Genomic DNA, 23,207 nt, shown 5'->3' with positions numbered 1-23,207 from the left:
AGAGAGCAGGAGGCTGTTCGTTTGAATCCCCGCTGGTGTGTTTCCCAGAATATAGGAAACTCCTATATCAGGCAGCAGCAATATGGGAAGGTGCTGAAAGGCATCATCTCATACTATGTGGGAGAAGGCAATGGTAAATTACTCCTGTATTCTACCAAGAAAACCACATGGCTCTGTGGTCACCAGGAGTCAACACCAACTGGACGGCACAACCAACCAACCAACCAAGAATGTGACATAGGGCTTCTAGCTATTTAAAGTTTTCTGGGAGATAAAACACAGTATGTGTAACAAAGTTTTTTTTTAATATTATAGGAAAAGTAATGGCAGCCTGCGGGAAGCTTAGGGAGGGTGGGGTATTTTTGGGAAAGAAGCAGGCAGGAAGGAGGGAGGAGTGTGTTCCTCTCTTCCTGTAAGCTATTGTTGTGTCCAGAATTCTCCCCTCCAGGTGTGTCTTCCCCTGTGGAGTTCCAGATAGATTTTTACAAGGATAGTTAATTAAGCAAGAAAATGACTGGTAATGAAAGGGCTAAAGCACACACTGGGTCACCACTCCTTTGTGTCAGGGTCATCCCTGCCCCAAGTGGGGAGATCAGCATCAAAAGGATTAGTGTTGGTCGGGTTAGCAGGGGCAAGAAGATGACTTCCTTTATTAGGGTTTAGCCCATACAGGGTACAGTGTTGCCCTATAGCTATCATAGATGGAACACAGGAAGCTGCTTATGCAGAGTCAGACCATTGGTCCATCTAGTTCAGTACTGTCTATGCAGACTGGCAGTGGCCTCTCCAAGGCTGCAGGCAGGAGTCTCTCTCAGCCTTATTTGGAGGTGCCAGGGAGGAAACTTGGAAACTTCTGCATGGAAGCATGCAGATGCTCCTCCCAGAGCATTCCCATCTCCTAAGGGGAATATCTTGCAGTGCTCATGTATAATCTCCCATTCAAATATAAACCAGGGCAGTCCCAGCTTAGCAAAAGGGGCAGTTCATGCTTGCTACCACAAAACCAGCTCTCCTCCACATTGGGCCAGCTGTATGGGGTCTTCACAGCTAGGGTTGTCACAGCATATTGCCCCATGGCCTTTTCCCTAGCTTCCCACTGAAACCCTAATCTCTCCTGGGAGGCGTACATAGAGGCCCTTGTACTTGTGCAACTCCTCTTGAGATGCATCTTGAAGCCTCCTCCCTATCTCCCATTGGATTTGCTCCCCCAGATCAGCTGGTAGGGGAAACTTCCCTGCAAAGGGCCTAAATAGCTAGGTCAACTGACTCCACCCTTTGAGTCCTGCAAGCATGCCTCTTGAGTCAGGTGTGCTGCAGATCTGCTAGCCCTACAGGGACTTCTGTTGGGTCCTAGCACTTGCTTAAGGTTCCTACCACTGCTGTGATGCCCCCAGGCCCCTGGTGAATACCTTCGATTAGATATAGCTCACACTCTGCTCAAAATATTTATTTTTTAAAAGTTAAGGCTTAACCACACTCATTTGTGTGTAACATGTGCTCCCCAACCCTGCTGATGTTGCTAGCTGATGACTCAACACAGCACTTGACACCCTCTCACTAAAATTCCATGTTAGTCTTCCATCACATCCACAAAAGAACTATTATCAGTACACAACGTGGAACGTGTTAAATATAAGACTAGATGTACATGAAAAACCATTAACTTGCTCTACTTCAACACTTTAAAAGGTTTCCAGCTGACTAATTGCAACCCTTTTTTATTTTTGGAAAGCAAATGACAGAACTACAAATGCAACATGTTACAAATGTTAACATAAGGTAAAATTTAAGGTAGAGGGAGTTTAGGTAAAACATAGGGCACAAAGAGAACATGAATACATGCTATAAATAGAACTCCCAGAGTAGTTAGTATTATATGCTATAAAAGCACATACATTCTTTAAAAACTACACAGAAGTTACAAGCACATCATATTGAAAAGAAAACATTGATATATTTGGGATAATGCAGGAGCTAGGGGAGATTAAAAATGTGTATGGGTTTCCATATTTACCCGAACAGAAGATGACTCTGAATTTAAGGAGACCCACTGATTTCCAAAATCAAAAAGTTTGGGGAAAACTTAAGTCTTGGATTCAGGTAAATACGGTACAGGAGAAGCCCATTAATCGTGGGCCCAACTTCTGCGGTTTTGCACATCCCCGGTTGTGTAATTGCCACCAGACCTTGATATACATGAAAAAACCAGGTACTCAAAGGGTTAGGATTCGCATAACCGTGGGTCGTGAATGAGTGGAAATGATCTTCGAGGCCATTTTAACTAAGGGAGCCATTTTGTGGCTTGTTTCTGTTTATAAAAACCAACCCAACCCATGATTATTTCCAGTGTTTGGGGGGCATTGCTGGACAGCTGGGGACACAGTAGGGCACTTCTCTCATCCAATTTCCCCCACTTTTTGCTTGTCTCTTTTTGCTTGTTTTTCATGGCTGGGGAACCTAACCCCCCAATTCCCATAGCCCTAATGCCCTGTTATCCAGAGTTTCACTATCCGTGTCCCCCACCCCACGGGATGGAACCCCATTGATAATGGGATTTTCCTGTACATATATGTGGAGTTACGCATATGTAGCATTGCACATGCTTAAAAGCACTTGGATTGTCATGTACACAGATACAAATCAAACTGCTGTTCAGAGATTTGGCAGCAGTGGCTTTAATGACTGCTGTATTTATTATACGTTTTGGATAACAGAGGTACAATCTGTAAAATTGCATTCAATAACATAGTCAGGAACATCTAAATGTCCTTATGTATTCACTATGCAACTATTGCAGGAGGATGGCTGATTCTTAAAGCATATGCTGAACACAGGCAGTTGCTAGGAGGCATGGAAGTTTCAGCCAGCCAATTTGATTTGTTGACCAAGCACATTGTAAAGACTTAATAAATGATGCATCCCTCTGCTAGACAGAATAAGTGACAGTGCAAATGATCAACAGGACACCCCCTCTATTTTTCAAAGGCTTTTTTTTCCCTTTGAAAAAAGGGGACATCTCTGGAGCCTTGATCTGTGGACTATAAACATGAGGCAAGGCTTGTTCCCTCCCTTCTTCAGCCTATGGTCCCCATTTCTGAAGTGATGGCATGAAAGACTGAGCAGTGTTGTCCTTTTTAATTACTTTGACAGTGAATACAAGCCATTTAATATTCACTTAGGGAGGCTCACAAGGCAAAGCCTCCCCAATGTAAAAAGCATCTCGAGATCCACCCCACTTCCCTTTTGCAGAACAGCCTTACATGTGAGTTATCAATAATAATAATAAGAAGAAGAAGAAGAAGAAGCTACATACAAATACAAGCTAGCTGTAGCCAAACATTGGTGGGACCATAAAATTGAAAAAGTTGTTGAAAATGGAGATGTAAAAATATTATGGGACTTCCGACTACAAACAGACAAACATCTGCCACACAATACACCAGATATAACTGTAGTCGAGAAGAAAGAAAAACAAGTGAAAATAATCGACATAGCAATACCAGGGGATAGCAGAATAGAAGAAAAAGAAATAGAAAAAATCACCAAATACAAAGATCTACAAATTGAAATTGAAAGGCTGTGGCAGAAAAAGACCAAAATAATCCCAGTGGTAATTGGCGCCCTGGGTGCAGTTCCAAAAGACCTTGAAGAGCACCTCAACACCATAGGGGCCACAGAAATCACCATCAGCCAGTTACAAAAAGCAGCTTTACTGGGAACAGCCTATATTCTGCGACGATATCTATAACAACTGACAATAAAATTCAGCCATCCCAGGTCCTTGGGAAGGACTCGATGTCTGAACAAAACAAACCAGTCAATAACACCTGACTGACTGTGTAAAATAATAATAATAATAATAATAATAATAATAATAATAATAAACAGTTGTCAAAAACAACCTTAAATATATATTAAAATTCACCCGGAATCTTCACAATAGGACCCACATTGATACATCTTTACAAGGAGCATTTCCATTTTATTGTGGGACTATTATAAATTCTGCTTTCTTAAGAACATAGTGTAGATCAGAAGTTCTGCTGTTTTAGAAAAATCTATTAAGTCTTAAGTGTATCAAATGAGGAAGCAGATGTCAGAATGTGTCTGTTGACTACATGTAGGACGGAAAAGGAAAAGACAAACCTTATCTAACATCACTGGAGCTGTGACACTGAATTTGTGCTATTATACTTGCTTACAGGTGCTTGACATGACGTATTTCGTACACAAGGAAAGTTAACACACCTTTCTACACTGTCAAACAAAACAAAATGCAAGTATCTATTGTTACTTAGGCACTTCTACGTAAGTTTAGAAGCTGCAGTATATGACAGCATACACTTTTGTACAACAGAGTGTTTTTTTGTCTTTGCAGATTAGAGGAGAGATCAATACCTTACTCAGTTTCCACCAACGCATTTATGCTTCATTTCCTTTTAAAGCTCTGCTTCACACTGCTGATTATATTGTATAGCCAGCACAGTGTGAAGCGGTCTTGTAGAAGGAAACAAAGCATAGATGCACCAATGGAAAGATATTGAGCTTTTCTCAAATTTGCAAAGACAGAAAAAACAACCCTATTATCTCTTCAATGGAAAGCTTTGGTTTTGAAAGGAAAAAAAATATCAGTCCTGGTATCCAGACAATAGGTATTGCCACAGGGAGGTGGCAATCATCTCCTTCTGACAAGTAACTTACCTCCTCCCACAGCTGGTCCACGTGGTTATTTGATGTATAGGCACTTTTCACATACGCAGATAACTTTTCTCTACCATTCAGACAGACAATAGCATCCATATTAAAAAAAGAGAGCAATTGCCCATGGTCTCATTTCCATTTGGGTTTCACACAGGAGCATTAATGTGAAATATATCATCATTTCTCTTTCAGAACTCTAGCATGTGAGACAGAGCTTACATATCTCACACCAGAAATGCACTTTAGCCCTTCTGTGCCCCTCATCAATGTTCTTCTCTGGTGCCACCACTACTCCAGGCTGGCTTGTATGTTTTTTTTAACAAGCCATGGCTAAAGTATCTAGCACAGCATTTGCTTGTCTTTGCTGTTCTTATAGAAGCATAGAAAGCTGCCTTATACTGAGTCAGACCATTGGTCCATGCAGCTCAGTATTGTCTACACTGACTGGCAGCAGCTTCTCTAAGGCTTCAGGCAGGAGTCTTTCCCAGCCCTACTTGGAGATGCCAGGGATTGAACCTGGGACTTTCTGCATGCAACGTGAATGCTCGGCCACTGAGCTACAGCCCCATCCCCTAAGGCAGGCCTGCTCAACTTCGGCCCTCCTGCAGATGTTGGCCTACAATTCCCATAATTCCTGGCTATTGGCTGCTGTGGCTGAGAATTATGGGAGTTGTAGTCCAAAAACAGCTGGGGGGCCTAAGTTGAGCAGGCCTGCCCTAAGGGGAATGTCCTACAGCAGACAGTGCTCACATGTAGACACCCATTCAAATACAAACCAAAGCAAACCCTGTTTAACAAAAGAGACCATTTATGCTCGCTACTGCAAGACCATCTTACGTTTTTGGGAGTTTGGGCGCTTGCATCACACAAATCTAAGAACCCAGAGCCTGCATCAGCATGTCTCAGAAGCCCTGTTTGGTGCATATGCTGTACACTGTTAGACAGTGTTTGTCTGCAGAGACAGCTGCTTGTGGAGAGAATGCTTCTTAAACATGGGGAGGATCTCTCCCCTAGAGCAGTGTTTGCATAAACAAGGCACTAGGGGAGAAATCACTGTACAGTACAGTGTTTGTTTCTGTAAACATTATATATGTGGAGAGGAGGGAGAAGTCTAAGAGTACTAGAGTGAAGGGCTGGGGCTTGCTGATTCTCCCATGAGCACTGTACCTGGTACAGCATCCATGGTTAACTAACACCTGAACAGCACTAGAAAGCACCTGTTGAAACAAGAAGTTTCTTCACCGATGCTGTGCTTTTTCCAAACCAGGCAATGGAGTATGCACCACATAGTATCTACCTCCTCTTAGTTGCACGTTCACAAAGATGGCATAGAGTCACCCATTCTGGTTTTAGGATTGTGGTGGGAAACACAGGACCGCTAAGCTGCCTGTAGCACCCAAAGCACTATGTGGTGTAGAAGAACAATAGTGGGTTTTTTAAGCAGTTTGAGGGGATTTGCTTCCATTTGCTATGATAGAATGAGAATTCACACCTCAGAAAAAACTTCTGAGGTGTGAATTCTCATTCTATCATAGCAAATGAGATTTTTTTCAGTTAGACAACTCTCATGACCCCACTTTCACTTTTTCACACTCTCAATTACTATGAATATGAGGAAGTCATCAATTTAGCACACTTCACCTTATGAAGACAAACCTCAGAATTCACCAAAATTCACCCCTCTGCCCAATCACTCTGAAATTGGGGATGGGTGGTAGCCTCCACCCATTAGGCACTATCTTCCAGCCCACCCCACTCCTTTGGGGCAGATCCACTTTCTGCCCCCAATCTGCCCCAAAGACACCAAAACTTCAAATATTCCCAAAAAATCAGGCCTCTGCCCAATCCCCCTGAAATTGGGGTGGTAGCCTCCACCCATTAGGCACTACCACCCCACCCCACTATTCTGCCCCAGTCCCCACTTTCTGCCCCAATCTGCCCCAAAGACATGAAAACTTCAGAAATTCACCAAAAATCAGCCCTTTGCCCAATCCCCCTGAAATTGGGGTGGTAGCCTGCACCCATTAGGCACTACCACCCCACCCCACTCCTTTTGCCCAGATCCCATGCTATGCCCCCGAACTGCCCCAAAGTCACTAAAATTTCAAAAATTCCCCAAAAATCAGCCCTTTGCCCAATCCCCCTGAAATTGGGGTGGTAGACTCCACCCATTGGGCACTACCACCCCACCCCAAAATTTTGTCCCTGGGCCCCTTTTTTACCCCCGAATCAATTCAGATTCGGATTAAATCCGAATCCGAACCGAATCAAGGGTGATTCGGGTGGCCCATATTCGGGCACAAAACAGAACAGGGGTGATTCGGTTCAGGTCCCGAACCGAATCACCGAATTCCCGAATTGCACACCCCTAACAGTCTGTTTAAGGGCCATGAGCAACTTCTATTAAATAAAGCATGGGCTGTGATCCTTACCAGAGTCTATGTGATGTTAGCCCCTCTAAAGAACTTGGCAAGATTTGCTTCTGAGAAAGCATATTGAGATTGGATTGTTAAACGTTTTATTTCTGTACTTTTTTGAATGAAACTTGTCACTTCAGGTTGATTATGGCTGCTCATTAGAAAGCTCTGGAACTGTTCAAATGACACTTGAACACACAAAGCTGTCCTATACCAAATCAGACCCCAGATCTCTCTAACTCAGCATTGCCCACACTGACTAGCAGAAGCTCTAAGAGATTTCAGACAGGGATCTTTCCCAGTCCCACTTGAGACAGGGATTGAACCTAGGACTTTCTGCATGCAGAGACTGCTCTGTCATTGAGCTACAGTCCTTTACCTTACTGTTTGAAAGGAGAGAGTATACCACATCTGCTAGCTACAGGCTGATATTAGCTACATTTGCTAGCAGCAATACTATGGCTCATCATATTTAAACAGGTCCAGACATTCTACATCAGGCCAGCACAGCATAAGGTCCAGGGGCCAGATCTGGCCTGTGGGGACTGTATTGGTGGCTCCCCAGTAGGGATGTGTGAACCAGCTCAACCTGGAGCTGGTTCAACATCGAACTGGCCTGGTTCAAGGGCTCGACCTTGAGCCAAACTGGGCCCAGTTCACTTCAGCTCCAAGTCGAGCTAAACCCCACTAGGCCAGTTCGGGGTGCTATTGATATTTGCGGGGGAGGCAGACTTACCACCGCTGCAGGCTTCCGCAGCCTTGGGGAGTGCTACTGTTGCTATGCAAAGGTCTATGGTGGTTCCCCCTCCCCAGCTGATCTCCCTCTTGTCCATTTTGGGCCCATTCTGGGCCTCTCTGAGTGTGCGGTGGCCATTTTGGAGGCTCGAGTACATGCACAGCAGTCATTTTGGAGGCTGCCACATGCTGACCCGGGAGAGACTAGGGGGAGGCTGGCAGGGGGGAGAGGGAACTGCCAAAGTGCCCCCCCGCAGCCACAGCAGCACCCCCGAGGCCACGGAAGCCTGTAGCAACAGTAAGTCCGATCTCTTTTTCCCTTCAAAAAACCCAATATCAATAGCACCCCTGAAGCGGTCCCGAAAAAGCTCAAATTCGAGATGAGATGGGCCCTTCATTTGAGGTGACAAAACCAAACATGCCCAGTCCAGTTTGAGGCAGGTTTGGACTTGAACCGAACCAGGCAACTCGGTTTTGTGCACATCCCTACCCCCAGGTAGAATATTCTGCAGCAACAGTAGAAGCTATGAAGAGTACTTGGCTTGTCAAAACGATGAGCAGCAACAGCTCACTTCAGGTGGTCAGCTGAGACCAGAAGAGATGCATATGACAGTTATGGACCAACAATGAACAAGCCAATTGCTGCTGCTTAAGCAGCAGCAATGAATGAAGTGGGGTGGAACAGCAGCAGCAGCAAATGGGAACAGGCAGAGCACACCCCAGGAAGGCAGAGGATCACACTTTCAGTCCGTTCCCTTTTCTCTGCTGTAGAAGCATGGTCCTCAGAGAGAGAGCTAGAAGCCTTCTGAGCAGAAGGAAGAGGAAGAAGAAGAAGAAGTCGCCACTCCCAGGATGTTCCTGAGTACATTCTATCCACAGAGGGGTCATAGAGGCAGAGATAAACAGGAAAGAGAAGGAGACCCTATCTATCTCTTCTCCCAATTCCCCTAGTGGTCATTAGGGTTACTGGTGCAAAAGGTCGATGCCATCTGGAGCTGGATCTCCAACACCGCTTCTTATCACCTGTCACACTGGTTCACAATTCCCATCTTCTCACGAAGCATCTGAACCAATCTCTTGGTAGTGGCTTGTCCATCTGCTAGTCCATCTGCCACCATCTCTTCAGTTGGGCATTTCAACTTGACTAACCCCTTCTCTTGTGCATCTCAAATATAATGGTGCTTTGTGTCAATGTGCTTTGTTCAAGACTTGACTTTCTTCTCCATAAGTGAGAGCTGAATGCCGCTTTGGTTGTCTTCAAACATCTCGGTAGGCTTTGGTTCTTCAATCCCGAAGTCCAGCAGTAGCTTGTGTATGCACACAGCTTCCTTGCCTGCTTCAGTGGCTGATATGTACTCTGCTTCTGTGGTTGAGAGCGCAACAAGTGACTGCTTTTGGCTAGTCCAACTTATGGCTCTATCTCCATAGAAAAACAGGTGTCCACTGGTGGACTTGCAATCAGCTTTGTCTTCAGCCCAATCTGTGTCCATGTATCCTACTAGTCTGTGGTTGCTGCTTGCTGGAATCTCTAATGCACAGTGTGTTGTATCCTTCAGGTATCTCCCAAGTCTTTTGACTGCAATCCAATCATTCTTGGTTGATGCGCTTACTTTTCTGCTCAGGATTCCCACTGCAGCAGCAATATCTGGCCTTGTCACTGTGGCTACATAAAGAAGCTTGCCAATTTCTTTTCTGTTTTGGTTGTTAGTTGATAAAGGTTCACTATCTCTATCTTGCTTCAGGAAATTTGTATCCATAGGTGTACTGACTTCATTGGCATCTGTCAGTCCCAGGCATTCTAGAAGATCCTTTATTTTCTGCTTCTGGTTGAGAAGGAATGTCCCATCCCCTTCTCTTCCTATTTGGATGCCAAGGTAATAGGAGATGCTTCCAAGTTCCTTCACCTTGATTTCCTTGTTCAGGTGCGGTACAACCTCGTGGCTGTCTTGTTTTTCCTCATATGCAATAATCAAGTCATCAACAGAAGTCAGGATGTAAGTCCATTTATAGTCTCTGAATTTTGAATAGAGGCAGGGGTCAAAATTTTCTTGCATGAACCCCTCTTTAAGTAGCAGTTCATTTTGCTTTATTCTTTGCTCTAGCAGCTTGCTTTAAGCCATAGATGCTCTTTCAAAGTTTGCAAACAAGCCTCTCTTTTCCAGATTCTTGCATATGTGGAAAGGCTGTTTGGGTGGTCAGCAATGCCATGCTGACCACACAAATGGCCTCTGCGTGTGCACAGAGGCCAAGTGAGTGCTAGAACCACAGGAGCCACCATGCAGGATGTCGGGTGGGTTGCCGCTGCTCGCAGCAGCTTGCAGGTGCCTGCAGTACTGCCAGTAATATCTTTTTAAAGTACCTCTTGCAGCTCCCCCAACACCACCTTCACAGGCCACCAATGAGCCAACATCTTAGAAGGCAGAATCAATAATCAATCCAGCATGGACAAGCTCAAATATTGGGCAAAAACCAACATGATGAAGTTTACCAGAAACAACTATAAAGTCCTATTTTGGGGTTAGCAAAATCAAATGCTCAAGTATAGGATAGGGCAGATCTTCTTGGCAGCAGTATATGTGAATGAAATCTAGGTGTCTTAAAAAAAACCCTATAATATGTCTGAGGGTTGCACAGTCCTCGGGGACATATGTGCAGGTAGTACAAAGGGCTGCTTTGGGAAAGGAAGGTTGTCAAAAATTGCCTGCATCAGTGCAGTTAGTCTGAAAGCCCTGTTAGTCTGTTTCTCTCACTGCACTAATGCTTCCTTGCTCTGGATGTCAGCCCTTACCTCCTTTCTCTGTTTTGATGTGCACTTTCCAACCTTTGAAAGATCCAGTACCTATCTCTACTGACCTTGAGGTCAGCAAAGACACATGGTAACCCTTTATTCAGTGTTGTTCTAGACATCATCCGAGTTGCTTAACTGTCCTCTACTCTCTGGAAAACCAAGGACCAGTCCAGGTTCCACCAGCCAGAGAGGCCATTTCAGAGTAACCACATAAACCTCCCAGGTCATATTTCCATTACACAGGTTGACCAAGGCCAGTCTTCGTCTCCAGATGGCTCTTCTCAAGAGCCATCTGGAAACCAAATGGATCTCAGTCTACTGGAGTCGACCACCTTAATAGCTCTCCCACGCCCTGCAGTGGGTGGAAGGGGAGATGGAATCATAATAAAACTCTTCTTATCAATGGAAAGTACATACACATAAAGTGTAATGTGCTCAGTCTGATGAAATACCAGTTTAATAGAAGAATAATATTTACAGCAGCAATTTCTAACTTTAAATATACGCAGTGGGAAATGGCTTGACTAGCAAGCCAGAAGTTGCCGGTTCGAATCCCCGCTGGAATGCTTCCCAGACTACAGGAAACACCTATATCGGGCAGAAGCGATATAGGAAGCTGCTGAGAGGCATCATCTCATACTGCGCAGGAGATGGCAATGGTAAACCCCTCCTGTCTTCTACCAAAGACAACCACAGGGCTCTGTGATTGCCAGGAGTCGACACCAACTCGACGGCACACTTCACCATTAATAATTAATTTAATTTCTTTTCTTTTACAAACCATAAATGGAGACAGACATAAGCCTTGATGGCTAAATGATTGCATTTCCATTAACCAGCAGGCAATGGAAAACTATTTTTCAGTTGCAGAGTTACGGGCTGCTGAAAATAACGGCCGAATATACCACACATATACCACATATATCTCACCATGTCACGTTGCATCAATTTTATGACTGTCTAACCCTCAATGATGATTATGACATGTCAAAACAGATCTGTCATTTGAAGACCTCAGTGACAAACATATGCGCATCAAAAAGACACAAATAAAAATTCTGGAAATACCCATTAATATTGGAAAGAGCAACAGAAATTATTTAGTTGTGCAGGTGGCAAGGACTGAGGTAGAAGACTAGCACTGTGGTGGTGAGGGACAGATGGAGGACAGTTCCTCATATTCTTCCTCTCACGTGTTTATTACTGCTTTGCTTTGGTGGATACCACCAGCCATCTTACCTCATATTCTGAACCTGATGCACAGCAAGTTCTCCTCATCACTTTGCAGGATGATAGTGACTATACAGCTGTCCCAACCTTCCCAAGGTGAACTTTCTCTGTAGTATGCTATCAGATAAGGAGAATTTTACTACACATTAATAGCCATTATGTAGTAAGAGAATTCTCATTTGGAACAATTACTTCCAAACATTTATTTATGGCACTCATCAGTAGGAGTTTATTTTTATGTAGTTCCCATTTGTTCAGGGCCAGTTTAAGCCTACTGCAACTGCAGGGAGCAAAAGCATTTGCGGGGGGGCTCTTTATGGGCTCAGGTCTGTGCAGAAGATCAGCAACAGAAGGTGGGGGAGAGAGAGTCTCCAAAGCTAGGGGTGTGCATGGAACCAATTCTGGTGGTTTGGCATGCATGGAGGCCAGAACTGGACCATGCTGCTGGGAGTGCCAGACCTGGTCCAGAGTTTAGAAGAGCCAGCACCAGTAAGGTGCCCTCTTGCCACCGCCCCTGGCCACCATTAGGAGTATTTTATAGGCAGGGTTCCTCTTTGCTTGTAAAGGAGAATTCTCATCGGATTTTCCTTTACAAGCATACCCCTCGAACCACCGAATTGGTTCAGAACTGGTTCCTTTCTAAAACCAAAACGGGGGTGCCAGTCTGGTTCGAGTTCAACCCGGTCGAACTCAACCCTAGTTCAAATAGAACCGGGCTCAAACAGAACTGGCCCTGTACATCCCTATCAGAAGCCATACTCTTGCAAGGCAAGATTTCAGACAGGCTGGCCTTCTGCCAATACCGAGAAAGGAAGAGAGCCAGGAGCCAGGGGTAGCTGAGAATGATGCCGGCCATGGAGATCTGAAGGACCCAGCATTTTCTATGTGCAAAGCAAGGACTCTATCCCATCAGTTTCCCCTGGACATAGGAAGCTGCCTTGCACAGTCAGGACTTTGGTCCACCTAGCCCAGTATTGTCTATCCCGATTCGGAGCAGTTCTCGGTTCCCCCTCAGCTCTGCTACCCAAAAAGCTTGCAGCTAGAAGTTGAACCTAGGAGCTTCTGAATGCAAAGTGTATGTTCTGTACACTGAATTCCTTAGATTAATGACCAACATTGCGAAGAAGTCCTTCATTTCCCCATCCTAAATCTCCTACCAATCAACTTCATTGGATGACCCCTGAAATGAAAATGAGGCAAATAAAAATGAGAGAGGTTGCTTGAAGGCTGTTAATTCTCTTTCTTTTGTTCTAGATTGTTGCCAACTGAGCTGAGGTAGAGAAGCAGCTGAGGGATCAAGGTGCTGATAACCTCCCCATTCTTTAGTCCAAAGGAAATTAGCTGTACAAAGGGGCCTCAAACCTAATTTTGCAATAGGCCCCCAAATGTCTAGAACCAGCCCTATATTTGTCATCCAACTATTAATCTGCCAGTCTTACCATCAGTTTTTTTCTTCTGAAGAAAGAACCTGGAAACATAGCCCTGCCAAGAATACTACTTGCCAGTTAATAAAACCCACAAGTTTTGAACCATCTTTGTGGCAGACCAACTGGATATGTGGACAGCTTTTGCTAAAAGCAATGACAAAGGGCTAGGACATTTCCATTCAGCTCTCTCTCAGCAGACACAGGCCCCAGGCTCTAGTAACTTGCCCCTAGTAACAACGCAGTGCTGACTGAAAATTGAACCTTATTGAGAGATTGCATGCAGACCATTTCAGAAAGGTAGGCTGGCCAGAGATGTCTACTGAAGGAGCAAGACACCATTTTGGGCACACTCAGGGTTAACTTGCAGAAGGCAATGCATTTTAACTGTTTTCTATACCTCATAAAAAACTATAGCAAAGTTATCTGTGTAGGGGAAGGGGACGAAGCAGCATTTCTGTTTTAATTTAATTTTTTTAAGCAAAGGGATTTAAGCATTTGGTGCACCAAGTACACATGTAGTTTCACATGACATGCCCATGGATTATTTGGACTTGTGCTTCTTGAGCGACAGGCCTCTATAATCTAGACCGCTTTTGAAATGGTGAGGAGTTTCGTAAGCAGTTTGTGGTGTGGTACAAAGATCCACTGTTCAAAGCAAAGAAGTAAAAATTTCCCCTGGCACACCTAAGTCCTTGAGTGCACCTTAATTGGCTTTTTGAATTCTTGTTCCTTACTAATAGAGTATTATTTTATCCCAACTACCCTTTTTTCACATTGTTGTTACTACTGCATACATTTCAAGGAACTGACAACCAAGGGGACTTTCAACAACCCAGATCTCTTGTTGCTGCCAGCAGTTTTGCTTCTGCAAAGTATGTCAAAGAAAGCATAACTCAAGGAGGAAGTGGTAAATGAGCTGCCCTGAAATAAAATATACCCACAATACAGGAAAAAAAAGTAGATAAGAGAACTATGCTGTACATAAGATATAGCAAACAGCAAGGTTTAAGGTTGTACTCAATTGTGCTTAGGACTCAGTTTCCTTTCTTTCTGAGAGGAAAATCCTAAACTTGAAAAGCGCTCAAGCAAGAAGAGAAACACCAGATGGTATTCCTCTTCAAACCAGATTCAGCCAAATAATTTACACTAGAATTTACCATGGTATACAGGTAAACCCCACACACCCTTGCATCAGGATGAGAATAATAATGAATATATCAGTGCGAAGAACCAAAGGGAGATGTGGCTGAAGTTGGTGATAAATATTCTCTGCTTCCTTATTCAATAGAGAAAGAGAGCCACTAGGGATGTGTAGAATGCTCCGAGCTTGGAACCTTCCAACTTGAAATAGGCCATTTCAAGTGTTTCGAGCTCAGAACAGAACACAGTTTGAATGAAGGGCCTGTTCCAAGCTCAGAATGGAACCCTGTTCCAAGCATTCCCTGTTGTCCGAACATTCCAATCACCATTTTGTCTCCCATTCCCCATTGTCAGAATGTTACAAGCATTCCGATCGCCATTTTGGACTCCAAAATGGCACTCTTCTTGCCTCTGTGCACATGTGGAAGCCATTTGCGTGGTCCGTGCCACCACGCAAATGGCTGCCGCACATGCACAGAGGCCACAAGAGTGCCATTTTGGAGTCCAAAATGGTGCTCGGAACAATTCAAGTGTTCCGAGCTCATTTTGTTGGAACAACCAGCTTGTGACTGAGTAAACCCAGGTCTAGAGTTGGACTTCTTATGTTACCATAGCCAAGAAAACTAAAGTCATACTAATATTGTACAGATTGGACTCTCTGGCACTGCACCATGCTAGATTAGCAGTATAATGTGCAAGAAAAATAGGAAATCACTGCACTGATGCTGATGAGCCATTCTTAGACTATTTCCCATTCACACCATATAAAGACTGTGCTGTGATATTTACTCAGTAAAACCAACAGTGCCTTCTCTACTTAAATGGCAAACTAACAGCAATATAGAAAACTGCAGTAATCAGAACAAGGCTCTCATTTAGGCCGGATCCTCACATCTGATATGAAGACTTCACAGTATAATTTACTCCCATTAAACTTGCATGATGATCTTCTTTTGAACTTGACAAGATATTTACTATGTCCTTGAAGCTCTCCAAAACTGAAAACATTAGATTTTTCCCTTAACGCGAAACTTCTTAGGAACATAGGAAACTGCCATATACTGAGTCAGACCATTGGTCTATCTAGCTCAGTATTGTCTTCACAGACTGGCAGCAGCTTCTCCAAGGTTGCAGGCAGGAATCTCTCTCAGCCCTATCTTGGAGAAGCCAGGGAGGGAACTTGAAACCTTCTGCTCTTCCCAGAGCGGCTTCATCCCGAGGGGAATATCTTGTAGTGCTCACACTTCAAGTCTCCCATTCAGATGCAACCAGGGCAGACCCTGCTTAGCTATGGGGACAAGTCATGCTTGCTACCACAAGACCAGCTCTCCAGCCCCAGTCCTCCTCCACCACTAAGATATCCCATCCCCATATAAGGGACGAAGGGGAATAACCTGTCCCCATCTTTTAAAAAAGAAAGGGAGGCAGGAAAGAGAAGATTCCATGTAGCATTGAAGAAAGGGAATAAAAAGCCTTTCAAAAAGAGTTTTATGACATGGTATAACAAATTTCTCGGCATTTGTCACTTTAAAATATGTATATGTAGATATAGATATAGACATATACACTGTCTTTCTGCTTAAGTGCCCCAAGCAGTATGCACAATACACAACTCCCTGCATCATTATGATCATTCCTATACTTAAACAAGATATAGGTCTATAATAGAATGAGGACTAATGCATCATTTGTCATGAATGAGGTCAGAGGAGCCCTGTCTCCTAACAGGAGATTATTATATTTGTGCAAATACATTCCACGTGCATCTATTATTACAATGAATGCACTAGCTGATGGAAACCATTTTCAGCTCTGAGTGCTGACAGTGCATCACCACTACAACAGAAGTTTTGTATGAGACCCAGTGTACCAAGAGAAAGAAACTCTTACATAACTTTTACTGCAGTCAAACACGTTTCTTTATTGCTGGGTAGAATGCACACTAACTAGAAATTAAAGGAACAGGAAAAGGAATTCCAAGGGCCAATCCATAATAGAAGGTTCTGATGTTTAACTCTTTAATAGTTATGTTACTACAAGAAGCACTTCCTTAACAAAATATCTAAGACCTCTGGAGAGGATCCATAGCTCAACAGCTGAGCATATGCTTTGCATGCAGAAGTCCTAGGCACAATCCCTGGTACCTGCAATTGAAAAAAATTGCAACAACAGGCTAAGAAAATCTTCTGCCTGACTTGCTGGAGAGGTGCTGCCAATAAGAAAATGTAGACAGTACTCTTCTATTTAGGCCAATGATCTGCCTTAGTATAAAGCAACTTCATAAATTCAGAGGAGTATCAAGTTGTGGTGAATTGGTATGTGGAAATTTCCTTTCCTGACTCTGGTCAGTCAATGAATAAACTGTCTGAACTGGATTTAACCAGCTCTTAGCAGCTTTCTCAGTCAACTAGCTCAGAAATTACTCCTATCTGCGATGAGTCATTTCCGCAGTGTGCTCAGAGAAACTGCTTACAAATGATTTGAAATTCCTTAACTTTCAAAACCCAGAATGCTAAGGAAAAGATTCTGGAATTCAGAAGTTCTCTTAGGTTACTGCTGCCACCAAGCACTTTAAGGCTTTCAGAGAATCCAATGGTTGGACTAGAGTGCTTTAGTCCAGAGTCTCTCTGTAACTGGGCATTGGGCAAATACCAAAAAAAAAAAAAAAAAAAAAAAAGCTTCCCCTTGCTAATAGGCAAGAATAAAATCAATTGTTCTCCCAGGCATCTGCCTGCCCATGGAGTTAATTGTTAATTTGGTCAAGCCCTTTTTGAGATGCATTTGCACCAGAGAAAATCCCCCTCCTCCTGATGGGTTAATAACCAACCCTCTGAGGATAGTAAAAAGAACAGAGAAAAAACTTTTATTCAGTTACTACAGACTGGTTCCGTCTGAGGTTTTTTAGCTTTTTAGATACACTTAAAAATACTTAATTGGTTATAGGAATACTTGAAAAATGCTCTGAAAACTTTGGAGCAGCACACTTCAAAATCTTAGTTACTCAGTTGCAAAGAACAGACATTTAGGAAAATGCAAATCACATACACTAAGAAATATACATTCCTGACGCAAAGTTGACTAAACACGCTTTTCCTAGACTAAATTCCCGAAGCCAAAAACCCTGGCTTCCATCCCTTGAACTCACCAAACTCTGATGAGAATCAAGCCTCTTGCAATCCTGTCTTACAAGGATCTATAGTCATCCTGCTGCAGCAAAAATCTCTCACCGTATATCCTCCTCCATGCTCCCAGCACAGACTTCCTTCCCAGAATTCCCCCTGCAGCTCTCATGTCCCACCCACGCAGTGGACCAATTGATTGAGCCCTGGAGTTCACCAGCCTGTCAGTCAAGGCAAGGGTTCACTTCTTGTTAACTCTTTAGAGGGTGGGGAGACGGTCACTACACAAGTGCATACAGTATTTATCGTGAGGGGAAGACATGTTCTGAAATGGACCCTTTTTAGCTTTTGTTGGTTCTTTGAGACATGACCATTCTTAGATTTTGTCACATGAACAAGAAAAGTAATGCTTTAGACATCACAAATGGCTTCATTCTATATATACTCAGTTAGTCAAATAATCTATTGAGAATTGCTATGAAATTATTTCATGATTTCAGCCTAGTCTCTTCTTTCAACATTAGTTAAAGCGCTGTCAACACTTACCGATGTACAAAACATGCAGCTGCAATCTTGGAGAGTGGTCATCTTATCCAATGAGTAGTCACATAGGCACAGTTTGCAAGTCACCAAAGGCTCCAAGGATAATTCTCCAGCTTCTGATATTCCAGTTGTCATAGTGTAATAGCAGATCTTTCCAGCAAAACGATGCAATAAACTCAACAAAACCCACCAATCTACAAAAGGTGCAAATAAGAGTGTAAGCTATCAAGAATAATGTTGAGAATAAAGTATATCTTACTTACCGGGGTGGGGGGTGGGGGGAGATATGGAAGAACTATTGACTAAATTATTAGTTATTAAAGATACCTGTTAACCAACCCCATTTTCTTATCCATTGACCATAGGACAACAAACAATGGGGTTTACGCTACAGGAAGGCAGCTTTACTTTAAACTAAATTTTAGGAAGAGCTATCCTAACCGTAGGAATAGGTTCTTTATTCCTACAACAGAAGCAGCAGCAAGGCTGTTGAAGGGTTACTAAGGTGCATGTTTGTTGTCAAGATCTTGGACCCTGATCATAGGAGTGATCACAATAGGCTGCAGTAAGTTGCTTGGTACAGGTATGACCTGTATCTGAGTCAGAGTGGTGTCAGAAATGCTATGCCTATAGCTAATCCTCTCAAATTTTGCTGCTTCAATCCGCTTGAGAAAGACTTGTAATAGCCCGTGGTGTTTTTGCTTAATCCATTCCTTGATCCAGGCCAGCTTTTGAATGGGGCTTTAGTTACTTGTATTCCAGTTCTGGAGTAGAGGCAGGGCTAACAAACAGCCAGAGAGCACTGAAAAGCAGTCTGCATTTACCTCTCTGTGCATATCTATTTCATTAATATTCCTTGATCCACTCCACTGCCTTGTCCTTGTATACAAAAGCTCTTTCCCTTGGATTCCACATAGCTTCTAGTAGCTCACTAAAATCTGCTTGTATTGCTAGAAAAAGCTCTAGCAGAAGAGAATTGGAGACCATAATTCAGGGGCCTCTAAGGCTGGAAGCTCAGGAAAGGGCTAACTCAGCTGTCTGGTATATTTTAGGCAACAGGGATGATTCCTATGCCTGCAAATATTACCTAATGGGAATCAGTGTACCCAAGTCAGACTTGCCAGAAGATCTACCAAGACCATTTTGGAATTCAGGAGTCTAGAGAACTACCAGTAAGTTAGACCCACATACTAAGAATTCAGGGACAATAACTTCATGTGCTTCTATGTCTGGAAAAAATAGGGCTCATCTGGATCATAACTGAATGGGAATCTAGAGAGTACTACCAAAGAGCAGATCCATATATATTGTCTCTCATTCAGAACACACTAATGTAAGTCTGTTTGAGGTCAGTTCAGATGATACTTTGCCGGCCCTAGGACACATTATAAGGATATGTGTACAGCATTAGCATGCACATACTTCCTCCACTCCCTCACAGTGCACCAGGGTGCCTTTCCCTAATTCTGGAGGGGAAACTGATCACACAAATGGTCTCCATGCATGTGCCGAGGCCCAGTAAGTGTCAGAGCACCACTGCTGCTATGCATGGGCTGCTGCAGGGAGCACCGCAGCAGCAGGAAGCTGCCAGGAGCAATAGTCACACTGGTAAGGACCTGTGTCTTTACTTTTAAAGGTGCTGCTCCCCACCCCCTACCTGGGTGCTGCCTCGAACCCCCAGACCAGTTCGCAGTTCAGCCGAACCAGACAGAACTGATTAACTGGATCGCAGACCAGTCCAAATTCGGACCAAACCTCAGTCGGCAGTCCAGTGTTCCCTCTAACAGAGATTCCCAGATGCTTTTGACTACAACTCCCAGCATCCCCAGTTGCAATAGCCTTGGGGATTATGGGAGTTGTAGTCAACAACATCTGAGAATCCATGTTAGATGTTAGAGGGAACACCATCGTGGTCCATGCACACACATAGTTCAAAGTGGCCCTTTCTCTAACATCAGTAGCTTAACCTGCTATCTCAGAAATGCTTTATATATTTCCTACAGGAAGATGGTTGGAAAACGAACACAATTTGCTTCTGAACTCAAGGCTAGTTCACACTACACATCACAACTGTTGGTAGGTATATGTTTTCTACAAACAGCAGGTTGTTTTCATGTAGGCAAAATATGTGATTAAAATGGTTCTTCATCACTAGGTGGAGAAGCAGGTACTAATTCATTTTTGTCTGGTATACTTCAGCTGCATATAAGCATATATGATAAGAGGCATGCTGTTCAACTGGCAATGATGTATGCTTTTAAATGAATTACACAAAAAGGTTATTGAGTTGAGAAGTTTGTTTCTGGGAAAGTAACCGTCTGCCTCTGAATACTCAAAAGCAACCCTTGTATTAGCAATAAATCACTCCTTATGGTAGAACTGGAAGTGCAGCCATTACCAGAAACTTTGGGAACAATAGCTTTTGCTCCAGAACAGAATCCATATGCCACTTTTCTATAATTGCTTCAACAATCATTATCAGTTAATCATCAAAAGTGCAATGACTCATCAAGGGCTATCTTTACTCACATCTGCACTTTCTCTTCAATCTGATAACTCCAGAATAGAAATACATATGTCCTTGCAGCTGTGCTGTTACAAGGTTCTGCTGAGACCATATGCTAAGAAGTGCCACAGTATTTGTGCATACATGTAGTTATGCATCTGGGTCTGACAGAAGGATATGGGAGTATAGGAGGTAAGACTTAATGTTTTACCACTTGGAAGCAATTCCCCCCCCCCCTCCAGCTTTTCTACAAGGTTTATATCCGGGAGCAAACTGACAGGGATTTCTTTTAAATATCACAATGAAGCATTTCTACTTCCACACATCTGCTCTACAGAACCAAATTTAAATCCTGTGCACACATATGTGGGAGTAAGCCTCACTGAGCTTAGTGGGACGTAGCAGGGCGGGGGGGGGGGGGGACTAGACATGACAGCAGGAACCATGTTTGTTGTTCATACATCTACACCCACTCTTGTGTAAGGTAGGAAGCAGTGATGGCCTAATTTAGTCAAAAGGGGTATGCAGTGAAAGGGTACTGAATCCTTCCCACTCCACCTTACCTTTGTGCAGTCTATTGATAAAAGACCTTTTCCTCCCCCCTAACTCAGCTCAGAGAGCAGAAGTGACCCAGGCTGGAAGAAACATGTCTAGGGCAACAGATCACAGGGGCATAAGGCAAGGCAGGCAAGGTTTAGCTTCCCTCCTTCTAGCTTTTTTGACATTGTTATTCCCCACCCCACTTGATATGTGAATGGAAAACCATTATGAATGAACAGATGTGGCAGCAGCTGCCACATCCAGTTTGGTCTGAAGCAGATCCAGAAACCTATGGGCATACAGTTCTAGTAGTCTGCCTAGACTGCCTACAGAAGTCTGCCTGACTTCTGTAATGCGCTCTACGTGGGGCTGCCTTTTTACATAGTCCGGAAACATCAGTTGGTTCAGAACGGGGCAACCAGGTTGGTCTCTGGGTCATCTTGGAGAGACCATGTTACTCCTTTACTGATGGAGCTACACTGGCTGCCAACAGGTTTCCGGACAAAATACAAAGTGCTAGTTATAACTTATAAAGCCCTAAACGGCTTAGGCCCCAGGTATCTAAGAGAGCATCTTCTTCACTATGAGCCCCACCGCCCATTGAGGTCATCTGAGGAGGTCCATCTCCAGTTACCGCAAACTTGTTTGGTAGCTACACAGAGATGGGCCTTCTTGATCACTGCCCCAAGATTGTGGAATGCGCTTCCTGCTGAGATACGATCCTCTCCATCCCTGGCAATTTTTTTAAAAAGCACCTTAAAACCCATCTTTTCGCCCAAGCTTTCTCAGCTTCTGGGGGGGAAAAATTGGGTTTTAATCTCTGGTTTATTTTTAAATTGTTAAATTGTTTTTAAGTTTTTTGTATATGTTTTTAACTGGTTTTATGCTATTGTTAACCACCCAGAGACTAAAGTTTGGGGCAGTGTACAAAGTTGATAAATAAATAAATAAATAAAATACATGGGAAAGATGTCTCCCTCCCCTAACACAGCTCTTCTCCCTCAGCCACTTCTCTCATGAAAAGTACCCTCAGAACTTGCAAGGAAGAAGGAGTAAGTAATCCCCACCTTCATACAATGCCACTTGACCACACATTGCTAGAAAAGGACTCCAAAAGGCTAACTCAGGAACTTCCATACAAAGCCAGCACTGGAAGTTGCAGATCTGCTCAAACTTGGGTTCCCCAACGTTGTTGGTCCGAGGCCATTATGGCCTTTGGCCACTGTTGCTGAGGATGATAGGAACTGTAGTCCAACAATATCTGGGGACTCAAGTTTGAGACCCGCAGGCCTAGGATGTTCCTACTCATCCTATTCCCAGACTGCCTGGGAAGATAACCCATTAAAATGCTAAAGCCCCTGGAGACAACTTCCTCTGCCCCAACAACTACTCCTACCATTCAGATATAATCACCTGGCTTCAGTTTAAGGGCACCCCAAACACCCACAAAAGTTAGCATATCGGTCTGGGGCCCCCAATAGTCAAAACTGAAGCTTGCAGACCTGGCTATGGAAAAACAACAAACAGAATGAAGCACGCACTCTGGGGTGGTGGCAAGGGCATGGAGAAAGGCATCTAAAAAACAGACAGAAATACATAAAAACAGCTGCAAAAATTGCAGTACATTGAAGTCTACCAAAACATCCAGGACATTTAAAACAATGATTATCACTGTGGCATAGTGGTTAGAGTGTTGGACTAGGACCAGGAGGACCCAAATTCAAATCCCCATTCAGCCATGAAACTCACTGGGTCACTCTGGGCCAGTCACGTATCTCTCAGCCTAACTTATCTTACAGGGTTGTTGTGAGGATAAACATAACCATGCACACCACTCTGGGCTCCTTGGAGGAAGAGTGGGATATAAATGTAATAATAATAATAATAATAATCAGCTGTTGTAAAAAGATCACACAGACTGACTACAAACAAAGGCATGACAAAGTAGCAGGGATGACACACTGGAACATCTGCAAAAAATACAAGCTACATGTAGCCAAAAATTGGTGGGACCATAAAATTGAAAAAGTTGAAGAAAATGAAGATGTAAAAATATTATGG

At 43.5% G+C, this 23,207-nt stretch overlaps 1 protein-coding gene across 5 annotated transcripts in view; it reads right to left on the bottom strand.

Moving 5' to 3' along the window:
- RNF144B (ring finger protein 144B) overlaps nucleotides 1–23,207 on the bottom strand; it is a 94,494-nt gene that overhangs the window by 30,645 nt on the left and 40,642 nt on the right. For all 5 annotated transcript variants that reach the window (XM_053250323.1, XM_053250324.1, XM_053250320.1 and 2 more), the window contains one exon: nucleotides 18,104–18,294. In XM_053250323.1, coding sequence (XP_053106298.1) covers nucleotides 18,104–18,235 — 132 coding nt within the window. In that variant the 5' untranslated portion in view covers nucleotides 18,236–18,294. The remainder of the gene's footprint in view (nucleotides 1–18,103; nucleotides 18,295–23,207) is intronic.

Source organism: Hemicordylus capensis, chromosome 4 (assembly GCF_027244095.1).
Source record: "Hemicordylus capensis ecotype Gifberg chromosome 4, rHemCap1.1.pri, whole genome shotgun sequence".
Classification (NCBI taxonomy): domain Eukaryota; kingdom Metazoa; phylum Chordata; class Lepidosauria; order Squamata; family Cordylidae; genus Hemicordylus; species Hemicordylus capensis.
This window is presented reverse-complemented; position numbering and strand designations above follow the sequence as displayed.